This window comes from Arvicola amphibius, chromosome 8, assembly GCF_903992535.2.
Source record: "Arvicola amphibius chromosome 8, mArvAmp1.2, whole genome shotgun sequence".
NCBI classification, from domain to species: domain Eukaryota; kingdom Metazoa; phylum Chordata; class Mammalia; order Rodentia; family Cricetidae; genus Arvicola; species Arvicola amphibius.
The window spans coordinates 79035310-79047404 of NC_052054.1; the positions used below are offsets into that span (position 1 = coordinate 79035310).

The 12095-nt window shown below is 46.6% G+C and overlaps 1 protein-coding gene across 1 annotated transcript in view; it reads left to right on the plus strand.

The window, feature by feature from the left end:
* LOC119821591 (zinc finger protein 420-like) overlaps window positions 1-9805 on the plus strand; it is a 32289-nt gene extending 22484 nt beyond the window's left edge. The window contains exons 6-7 of the mRNA XM_038340711.2: window positions 8477-8607; window positions 8693-9805. Of these exons, the coding sequence (XP_038196639.2) occupies window positions 8477-8607; window positions 8693-9542 (981 nt within the window). The 3' untranslated portion in view covers window positions 9543-9805. The remainder of the gene's footprint in view (window positions 1-8476; window positions 8608-8692) is intronic.
* Window positions 9806-12095: the final 2290 nt, after the last annotated feature.

Sequence of the window (12095 nt, forward strand, 5' to 3'; positions counted from 1 at the left end):
GTCAGTTGGGATCCCTGAAGCGTGGAAGGGAGCTCTGACCAAGTTCAGAAAAGCGTGGGGGTGAAGCCGGAGGGCGTGGTGGCACAAGTCTGTGATCTCAGGAATTGGGAGGTGGAGGCAGGAGGATCAGACAGTCAAGGTCATCCTCTGCCGCCTGAATTTGGGTTGCAAGAGACCTCATCTGAAAGAAAAAAAATAAAGAAGAGGAAAGAAGGCCCGGAGTGTCTTGAATTCGCTCCGCCTCTCCAGCCTGCAGGTCTTGGGAAGAGACCCTAGAAGCCTGCAGCCGCTGCTTCTGTTTAAAAGCGAGATTGCTTGTGAGTTTCTGGTGCTTCTGTGTTTCTGTGAAGTCTGTCTGAATTTTGAGGACATGGGGTTAATCTCCTTCTCTTTGAAAGCTCTCTGTGAAAATGTTTTATTCAGTTCTGTGAGTGATGTCGCTGCCACTCACTCCACGAGGATGATGCGTTCAATACCAGCCTGGACAACATTGAGACCTCGTCTGAAAAATAAAAAGACAAAAAAGAATGAATTATTCATTGCTCAGGGTCTGAGAATTTCCCTACATTTTCAGTGAGACCTTTTTAGTGCAGTGGATGGTGGGATTCTATGGTTGATTACTCACGTGCTATATACATTTAGTTGGCCCGTTTTTCTTAGGGTTCTCTAATACTGAAATACCTGTGCTAAAGGCTGGTGTGTGTTTTGTAAGGCCTAGCATGTTATTTAAGCATACTGAGGTTAGTGGCTGGAGGTACCACTGAGGCCCATCCTCCTCCCCTGCACTGGTCGGTTTTTGTTTGTTTTTGTTCTTTGAGACAGGGTTTCTCTGTGTAGCCCTGGCTGTTCTGCAACTCTCTCTGTAGACCAGGCTGGTCTCGAACTCCAGAGATCTGCATGCCTCTGCCTCCCGAGTGCTGGGATCAAAGGCTTGCGACACCAGGCCTGGCTCATTGGTTGTTCTTAAGTGTGGCATTTGGATGAGCTGCTGTGTCTCCTGGGGAATTTTTACAAATGCAAGGGCTGGGGCTGTAGCTCAGCAACAGAGCCCTTACCCAACTCGTGCAGGCCTGTGAGCTCTCTTTTTTTAGGGCTGCAGAGCAAACACACGCCAGGAAAGCGCATTCTTTCTTCTAAAACTTACTTTTGTGTGTGTGTTTACATGTATGTGTGCCACCTACATGTGTCCGGGAGGACCTGGAGTAACAAGTAGGTTGTGAAGACCATGTGGGTGTTGAGGATCGAACTTAGGTCCCTGGAAGAGCAACCAATGCTCTTAACCCCTGAGCCATCTTGCCCAGTCTTCTAGGTGACCCCAGTGCATCCTGAAGTCGTACTGCCACATTTTGCAGCTGATTGCCCTGTAGTTTGGAGGAGGGCATAAAGGACCTGTAAGCCACCTCCTGCAGTTGGTGTGTTGCATGTAAGAAGGGAGAAATAGGATACACTGACACTTAAAATTTGGAAGCTCTGAGGCAGCTCTGATCTCATGGCTGCATGCTCTTCCCTACTCTAGCTCTGACCGGCTTCTCCAGGGCGTGATCCTTGAGGAAGGACAAGCCAGTTCTTGCAATTCTAGAACCATGGCTCATGTAAGTTGGTTTCTCTGTATCTCAAATTGTTTTTAAAAAGTTACACTATTTATTTATGGTGCCTGTGCATATGCACATGTGGGCCTAAGCATGCTGTGCCACATGTGTGTGTGCACGCAATATGGGTATGAGCATGCTATGGGACACGTGTGTGCATGTACACATGGACATGAGCATGCTGTGGCACACGTGTGCATGCACATACAGGCATAAGCATGCTGTGGGACACGTGTGTTTGTATATGTGGACATAGCATGCTGTGGCACACACGTGACTGTCAGGGCACAACTTTTGGAGTTGGTTCTCTCCTTCTCCTTGGTTTGTCCTGAGGATAGACCCAAATCATCAGCTTCCCATGCGGGTCCCAGGGTTAAAGCTCATGCAATTATTTATTTGTGTTTATTCATTTTGTGTGGGGGGGGTGGGGGGAAGGGGGATGTGCCGCAGGTGTCTGTGCAGGGAAAAGGAGCCAGTTCTCCTTCCACCCATGTGTCCTGGAGATGTAATTCGTGTCACCTGGCTTGGCCGCGGCAGCTTTTACCCAGCGCACCCTCTTGACTGCCCTGTCAATTTTGGTCTAACAGGTTGAACAAACACTCAAATTGTTATTTTGAAGCCTCCTAACAGAATCCGATCCTCCGGCTGCTCCTGTCTTCCACTACACGGGGGTGGGGGGAGCCCCTGGGGGAAGCCCCTGCATCTGCCTGCTCTGTGTGCCCTTCTCTCCGTCTTCATCCAAGGGTGCCCTGACCAAATCGGCCCCTGACAGGAGCTTACTTGATGTACTTGATGTGAAACCCTGAGGATCAGAAAACCTCTCCTTAAAATATCACTGCTCCCACAGAATTGCAGAATTACTACACACGTAATTTAAATTTTCCATTGTTGACAGAGGAAAAGATGATCTGTGAGCTCATATATAGTCTTACCTATTTTATTCTTTTTAAATATTTACTTAATTTTATCGTATGTGAGTGTGCCCGAGTGTATGTATGCGCACTGCATGCATACTGGAGCCCTCAATATCAGAAGAGGATATTAGATCCCTTACAACTGGAGTTACTGGTGGTTTTGAGCCACCATGTGGTTCTGGGGACCAAACCTGGGCCCCTGCAAGAGCAGAAAGAGCTCTTAACCTCGGAGCCATCTCTCCTGCCCCTTGTAAACATTTTCTCAAGATTTTCTTAGTTAATTTTGATGCGTGTGTGTGTGTGTGTGTGTGTGTGTGTGTGTGTGTGTGTGTGTGTGTTTGCAAATGCGTGTTTTGCGCGCTCAGCGAGAGCTCCGGGAACTCTAGTTCCGCAGGGCAGCGGCGCTCTTGACGGCTGAGCCGTCTGTTTAGCCTCCTGTGGGTTTGAATGAGAACGGCCCCCAGAGGCTCTTGTATGAAATGATTTCTATTGCTGTTTAGTATATTAAAATTCGAGGACAAATTAAGATAAGAACCTGAGACAATCACCCCGGTCATGACACACCCACCACCGCCTGCCTCCCAGCTCCTAAAAGGCCTCGCAGCCTTCCGGCCCCACCTCTTCTTCCCAGGGGCCTCTCTTTCTCTCTCCTGAGTCCACCAAGGACTCTGATTAATTTCTGGTCAGCTGAATGTGAACCCCACCTCTTGAACCAAACGCTCTATTCGATTGGACAACAGACCATTATATAAACAAAATTCCCATAACACATATGTTTGAAAACTTGGTCCCCAGTTAGTGGGAATATTTGGGAAGGATTAAGCGGTGTGACCTTGTTGGAGGAGTCATGTTTATGGGGTGAGCTGTGAGGCTTCAAAAGCCCACACCAAGCCCAGGTCTTTGTCTCTCTGTCTCTCTCTCTCTCTCTCTCTCTCTCTCTCTTTCTCTCTCTCTCTCTCGTGAATCCGTCTGTCTGTCTCTGTCTGTCTGTCTGTCATCTGCCTGCTGCCTGTGTATCAGGATGTACAGCTCTCAGCTGCCATGCCTGTGTGGAGTAACCTAACAGTACAAGGAAGGCCCCAGTTAAATGCTCTTTTATAAGAGCTGGCTTGGTCTTGGGGTTTCCTCACAGCCACAGAATGGTAACTTAGACACCCCCCCCCCCCGGTACATTTTATCCCGGTTTATCTTACACACAGTACACGGCTTGTCATTTCAGAGTGAGGTGGTGTTCAGAGACGTGATTGTGAACTTTTCTCAGGAAGAGTGGGAATGCCTGAATTCTCACGAGCGGGATCTGTACAAAGATGTGATGTTAGAGAACTACAGCCACCTGGTGTCCCTGGGTAAGCTCACCTCCGGTCACCGTCGCGTGCGCTGACAACCGGGAGACCCTCTCTTTGTGGTTTGGAATGGGCACCTCTGTGAAACACTTTCATGATCCCACATAAATCAAATACATAATTATAAAATAAGTTTTAAAAGGTTGGAGTTGTATGAATTTCAATGAAAATAAAGTCATGTCTCTAAGGCTATAATTCTAGCGTTTTCCTACCCTGAGAGCCATCGTTGTTTTGAAGAGTTGACTAAAGAATCTTTCTTTGGATCCTGGAGAGATGGCTCATAAGTTAAGAGCACTGGTTGCTTTTGCAGAATATGTAGGTTTGGTTCCCAGCATCTAAAGGGCATCTCACAGACATTTGTAACTCCAGCGCCCTCCTATGGCCTCTGAGAGCACTGCATGCACATGGTGTATGGATATACATCCAGGCAAAACACCCACACACATAAAAATAAAAGTTAAAAAAAACTAAATTAAACAGCTGGGTGGTGATGACACATGCCTTTAGTCCCAGCACTCGGGAGGCAGAGGCAGGTGGATCTCTCAGTTTGAGGCCAGCTTGGTCTACAAAGTGAGTTCTAGGACAACCAAAGGTACACTGAGAAATCCTGTATCAAAAAACATGATATTAATGATAATTAATAATAATAAATAAAACTCTGCATGTGCCCCGACAACACACAAAGTCTCCTGAACCTCGTCTTGCATTCACTGTGTAGCCATGACACTATACCCCTGGTCCTTCTTCCTTTTCCTCCCAAGTGCTGGGGTCACAGCCATGTATCACCCCACCTGGCAAAAGATTCATTCTGTACATATATTCTGTTCTGTTCTTTCAAGCAGGATGTTGCATTTCTAAGCCAGATGTGATCACCCTGCTGGAACAAGGGAAAGAGCCCTGGATGGTTGTGAGGGAGGAGAGGAGAAGGTGGAGCCAAGGTGAGTAGGGGCTCATCACGCAGAAGCAATGTGTGACTGATGTGCCTGCTGGTTGAAGGATGCACTCTTAGATGCTCATGGGGAAGGCTGGGGATGCACTCTTAGATGCTGATGGGGAAGGCTGGGGATGCACTCTTAGGTGCTGATGGGGAAGGCTGGAGGATGCTCTCTTAGGTGCTGATGGGGAAGGCTGGAGGATGCACTCTTGGATGCTGATGGGGAAGGCTGGAGGATGCTCTCTTAGGTGCTGATGGGGGAAGGCTGGAGGATGCACTCTTACTGTGTTGATGGGGAAGGTTGGAGGATGCACTCTTAGGTGCTGATGGGGAAGGCTGGGGATGCACTCTTAGATACTGATGGAGAAGGCTGGAGGATGCACTCTTAGGTGCTGATGGGGAAGGCTGGGGATGCTCTCTTAGATACTGATGGAGAAGGCTGGAGGATGCACTCTTAGGTGCTGATGGGGAAGAGAAATTAAACTTGGAAGGAAAACTTAGGTCTTTTACGAATGAGTCACCAATGACATATCTTCTATGCCAGATTGCTATTTGCTTCTTCTCTCTCGTTTTCCTGCCTTTTCCATAAGGCAAAGCTTTCTTGTCTAGTGAGAATATTCTTCCTGTGTTTTATATCTAATTTCTTTGTAGATAATCCTTTCGTTTATCCCCCACTCCTAAAGAACCTTTGTGTAGCTGCTTTGCTGGTATGTTTGCATGTGCATCGCTTGCATGTCTGCTGTCCACTGAGGCCATAAGAAGGCACCAGATCCCCTGGAGACTGGGGTTTCAGGTGGCCATGAACCACCATGCATGTGTTGGGACTTGAACTCTGGCCCTCTTCAGCAGCCAAGAGTCTTTAACTGCTGAGCCATCTCAGCAGCCTACATTTTCTTTCCTGAGATAGGGTCTTACTATATAATGAGGCTGACTGTGAATTCCACTGTGCTCACTTGCATCTCAGTTTTTATGTATATAATTATTGTTTTTATCTTATGGAGTTTATATTTGTAATGAAGTCATATAACAAATGGGGATTAAGAGCACTGAGGGTTAATATACAGGAGCTGGGTTTGGTGTCCAGCACTCACAGTGTAGCTCATACCATCTACAACTTCCACAGGGGAAATGTGGCCTTTTCTGGCCTTCAAGGACATATATGAACATGGTACACAGACATACATACAGGCAAAATTAATGTAAAAGTTGAAAAATAAACAAGTACATGCTTGTGTTAGGGGTGTAGCTTAGTGGTTGAGCATCTGTTGAGCCATGGCCTTACCATCTGACCACACAACCATACAAAATAAAAAAATAAATGGTTTATTAATATCCTGAAATGACCAGGGATGTAGTTCTTTAGTCCCAGCTCTTAGGAGGCAGGTGGATCTCTGGGAACTCGAGGCCAGCCTAGTCTAATAACAGGCTCCAGGCTAGCCAGGGCCACCTAAGGAAACTTTATCTGGAAAAAGTAACCTTGTAAGTACTAGAAGAGGAGTGACTGGAGCAGTGATGTGGAGGATTAGGATGAGGGGCAGGGACCAGAGTGAGGGAATTGAAGGAGAGTGAGTACGGAAACAGAACCAGCTGAAGAGACTCTGGTTGGCTAAGATGGGATCGCCCGCGTGAGGCCTTGCAGCACACAAAGTATTGCTTTATCCATAAAGGCGGCTTTGGTATGTTTGTTTGTGCTGGTGCTGAGGATGGAAGCCACCCAGACACTCTACCACGGCTCTGTGCAGAATCCCTAATGGCCTGTTTCCCGTCCGTCTTTAAGGTCACCTTAGCTGCACTTACTTCTCCAGCAATGCAATGTGCAGGAATTAATATTATTTGAAGACTAGGTCTCATCGTGTAGCCTGGTTGAAACTCACTATGCTGTCCCCGAGCTCACTGAGATCTTCTGTCTCCTGAGTGCTGGGATTCAAGGTGTGTGCCGCCACACAACACCCTTTTTATTTTCAATTATGTGTGTGTATTTGCATTTGACTTTGTTTACTTACTGGTGCGCTTGGAGAATTGAGTCTCATAGTTGCTTGTAGTTGCGGATTGCCCAGTCTCTGTTCAGTGATGTATTTGTATGACATCATTTCCTTAGTTGTTTTCCTCTTGATGAGGGCTTCCAGGTTGGGCATGTTACCGATAATGTTGCTATATGACATAAATTCTTTTTTAAAAATACTTTTTTATTTTAAAAATTATTAAGCTCTTGGGCTGGGAATGTAGTTGAGTTAATAGACTGCTTGCCTACTATGCACAAAGCCCTGGGTTAGAGCCCCTCCACCACATAAAACCAGGTATGGTGGCACACACCTGTAACCCTGTACTAGGGAGGTCAGAAAGTTAACAGCCATCTTTGGTAATGTGCTGAGTTCGAGGCCAGCCTAGCCAACATGAATGAAACCCTGTCTCAAGGAAAATCAAGGCAAATGACAAGATAAAAATGTATCAAACTTTAAAAATATGAATGTGTTTGTATGTATTTATGTGCTTGTTTTGCCTACATGTATACCTGTGTGTGTGTGTGCGCGCGTGCCTAGTGCCTGCAGAGGCCAGAAGGGATTAGAGACGGTTGTGAGCCATGTGGGTGCTGGGAACAGAACACAGGTCCTCTGCGGGAGCAGCAAGTTCCCTTAGCTGCTGAGTCATCTCTCCAGTCCGTTTTCAGAAGTGGAAAGGAAGCAAGCGCAGTAGAGCTACAAGGAGCGAAGCGGGATAACAATTAACATATGGTAAACACAGGCCACGCTATTCACGGGGGTGGGGGTGGGGGGAATATACTTATTCTGCTTAAAGAGACAAGTCATTAAAAACTTTAAGTAGTGAGGCTGGAGAAGTGCCTCAGCGTGTAAGAGTGCTTACTAACCATCCTGCATCCTTTGCAGAACCCACAGGGCAGCTCACAACTGCCTGCGACTCCGGTTCGGACTCTGGCCTCCATGGGCTCCTGCACATTTGTGGTGTGCATAAACTCACGCGAGCTAACACATACGAAATGCATACGATTCAAAAAGATATATTAAGTAGAAATTCTCAAACTTTGATCTATATCCAAATAACCTGATCTCATCATTTCTTATCCCTCTTAGACTTTTTATTTTCAAAACACATGATGGAGGGGGGGCTATTTAGCCGATTTAGCTGCTAGTTTTGTCTTGTTTTGTTTTCCTTGTCTTGAGCCAGACTCTTGCGATGTAGCTCAAGCTGGCCTGTCTGTGTACCTGCATGTGTAACTAAAGCATCTTCCTCAGCCTCTGGAGTGCTGGGGTCAGACATGCCGTCACATCTGGTTTAAGCTTGCTTTCTGTTATGTTTTTGGTTTATGTTCTAAAAACTTGTATCTGTTTATTTCATCCAGACTGGGAGAGTGTCATGTGTTTATCTTTTTTTTTTTCAGATCTGGAATCTAGGTATAGCAGTAAAGTGTTATTTCAAGAAAATGATACCTATGAAATTAATTTATCTCCATGGGAAATAATGGAAAGAATTAAAAAGCACGGTCTCGAAGACTCCTTTTATGGGAAAGAATTTGAATATAAAATGTTTGAAGAACAAGAGCGTTCTCATAGAATATATTCCAGGCAAATGACAAAACCCACCCCTGGAAAAAGACCTATGTACAGAAAACGCTCATCTGTTGGTCTCTATCAGAAAAATAGCAGAGAAAAGCCCTACGGATGTGGGGAGTGTGGAAAGGCTTTCAGAGTCCGCCAGCAGCTTACTTTCCATCAGAGAATCCACACAGGTGAGAAACCCTACGAATGTAAAGAATGCGGAAAAACCTTCAGACAGTGCGCCCACCTCAGCCGACACCAGAGGATCCACACATCTGACAAGCTCTACGAATGCAAGAAATGCACAAAGATCTTCACGTGTAGCTCAGACCCTCCGCGGACACCAGAGAAGTCACGTTGGCGAGAAGCCGTATGAGTGTCAAGAGTGCGGGAAGGCCTTCCGCGTGCGGGGACAGCTGAGTCTCCACCAGAGGATCCACACGGGCGAGAAGCCCTACGAGTGCCGGCAGTGCGGGAAGACCTTCCGCCAGTACGCGCACCTTACCCGGCACCAGCGGCTCAGCAGTGCCGGCACGAGCTACAAGTGCGACGAGTGTGGTCAGACTTTCCTGTGCAGCACGGGCCTGCGGCTGCATCACAAACTGCACACGGGAGAGAAGCCCTACAGCTGTGCGGAGTGTGGGAAAGCCTTCCGCGTGCGGCAGCAGCTCACCCTGCACGAGCGGATCCACACGGGCGAGAAGCCCTTTGACTGCAAGGAGTGCGGGAAGAGCTTCAGCCGCGGCTACCATCTGACGCTCCACCAGAGGATCCACACCGGGGAGAAGCCGTACGAGTGTAAGGAGTGCCAGAAGTTCTTCCGCCGATACTCGGAGCTCATCTCCCACCAGGGTATTCACGTCGGGGATAAGCCGTATGACTGCAAGGAATGCGGGAAGGCCTTTAGGCTCTTCTCACAGCTGACGCAACACCAGAGTATCCATTTTGGTGAGAAGCCGTACAAATGTTTGGAATGTGAGAAAACTTTCCGACTACTCTCGCAGCTTACTCAACATCAGAGCATCCACACGGGGGAGAAACCGTACGACTGCCAGGAGTGTGGGAAAGCCTTTCGGCTCCACTCGTCACTAATCCAGCATCAGAGAATCCATTCCGGCGAGAAACCGTACAAGTGTACGGAGTGTAAGAAGGCCTTCCGACAACACTCGCACCTCACCTACCACCAGCGAATTCACAAGAATTCTTAAGCATCCTTTGAAGAACCCTTCCGTTGCAAATATGATAGGGGGCATTAGAAAATTCTAGAAGAAAAAGGTTTTAATCCTTTTTTGCTTCTTGCACATAAAGTGATGGCATGAAAGGTTTCAGAGGAAAGAGGTGTTAAATTTTAGGAAATTCTCTCTAGAATGGGGCTTCACAAAAGGAGTGAATGTCTATACCGTACACCTATAAGGGCGTAGCCAGGGCACCAATTCATCTTAAAAATTAATAAATAAAAAGAATTTCTGTATAAGCTGTGTCTCAAAGCTACTGAAAGTTGTTGAGGTACAGTTCTTAATTAGAGATTCCCAGCAGACTCAGGCAGAACATATCAAAGTGACCTTAGAGCAGGGGTTCTCAACCTGTGGGTCACAACCCCTTTGGGGGTGGAGCAACCCTTTCACAGGGGTCACCTAAGACCATTGGAAAACAGGTATTTATTCATAATCCAGAACAGTGGCAAAATTACAGTTATGAAGTAGCAATGAAAATAATTTATGGTTGGGGTCACCACGACATGAGGAACTGTATTAAAAGGTCGCAGCATCAGGACGGAAGCTCTAGGGATAATGACCATTGAGTGGTAGACTGGCTTGAACAGGGTAGTGAATAGGTCAGGCTGGGAGCCTCTGAACCAGTGGAGAATAATAAGGAATTCTGTGCCTTCCAGCGTGACAACTACAACAGCACACCTAACTAAGCACTGAACCTCTAAACCGTACAGCCCTAACTGCCAATGTAGAGAAAGGAAGGAAGGGGACAGATTTCCTGGTGAAGCAAGAAGCAAAGAACAGGGTTTCTCTGTAGCTTTGGAGCCTGTCCTGGAACTCGCTCTATAGATCAGGCTGGCTTGAACTCACAGAGATCCACCTGCCTCTGCCCCCTCCCCAGTGCTGGGATTAAAGACATGTGCCACCACCATTTTGGGCTACTTGGTTTTCAACCAGCAAAGTGACTTTAGAAAAAGAGGTAGCACTTTTTGAATATTGAAAAAGACTTGAAAGACGTAGGTCAGATGCACTGGGAAGTCTTAGATCATGAGTTGAGTGAACATGTGAACAAGACAGGAAGTCTGCAGGGGAAAGCAGTGCCCTGAACTCAATCTGGAAGTTCATGGACTAGACTCACGTGATTTGATATGGTGTCACCAGCAACTTAAAGTCGAGGTTCCTGGCTGCTCAGGATGAACTTGGGGATGAGGCAAGCACGCTGTGATGTCATCTTGGAGCGGGGGGGGGGGGGGGGGGGGGGGTGAGGAGGGGCGGTGAGGATGGACAGATCCTGGAGTTTGCTGGCTAACCAGTCTAGCTAAACCCAGATAGTGAAAGACCCTGCTTGAAAAGTAAGGTAGACAGCGAATGCCAAGTCCCCCTCTGACCTCTCGCACACACGCATTACACAGAGACATGTACACACAAGAAACTCCATCCTGGGAAGCAGAAGCAGGTGAATCTGAGTTCAAGCCAACCTAGTTTACATAACAAGTTCCAGGCCAGCCAGGGCTATAAAGTGAGACCACCAACAACAATTAAAAACAATTAAGTAAAAAAGTATTATCTAGTCCAGGCCTTCACAATCCTTTTTGTGCTTTTAAAGTTTCTACATATTTAAGAGTGAAGTGAATTTTATTTGCAAACTTATGTACATTTAAAAATTACTTTTTATCAGTAATAAAAACTTTTTTATGGGTGGTGATGTCAAGCAGATGATTCGCCTTTGACGACTCTCGTGAGCAGCTTCTCTATACTGTGTCACACAGCTGACCTTTCTCCCATAAAGTAAAATAGAAGCAAACTCAAGTGTCTTTAGTCCCGACTAGGCCCTTTGCATACTGGGGTCTGCATGGTATGATAATCCAAAACTTCTCAAATAAGATCTAAATTTGATCGTGTTTGAGATGAATTTCTAGGAAACATACTGGTAGTGCTTTGCTCTGCTTCCCCTGCCTTCCCTCCCCTCCCTTCCCCTCCCTCCCTCCCTCCTTCCCTCCCTTCATTCCTTGCGTCCTTCCCTCCCTTCCTTCCCTCCTTCCTTCTTTTCTTTCTTCCTTCCTTCCTTCCTTCCTCCCTTCCTCCCTCCCTCCCTCCCTCCCTCCCTCCCTCTCTTCCTTCCTTCCTTTCTCTCTGGTTTGGAGATAGGGTCTCACTGGTCTGCTCCAAACTCACTGTCTGCCTCAGCCTCCTTAGTGCTGCGATTACAGGCCTTCACCTCCACACTTGGCTACTGGGTGATGCATTTTGAAAGAGTACCATAGTTAAATGAGAATATTATGTACTGTGTATTAGAATTTGTACTTTTTTTTAGAAAATGAAACTAAAATCTCATCAGAATGAAATAATTTAGACTTATTTGACTACTTAACCTTGTTGTAGGAGGTTTGCTTGTTTCCCGGCTGCCCAGACTCCAGAAATAATCACATAGAAACTATATTATTTAAAACACTGCTTGGCCCATTAGCTATAGCTTCTTATTGGCTAACTCTTACATATTATTTTAACCCATTTCTATTAATCTGTGCATCACCACCAGGTCATGGCCAA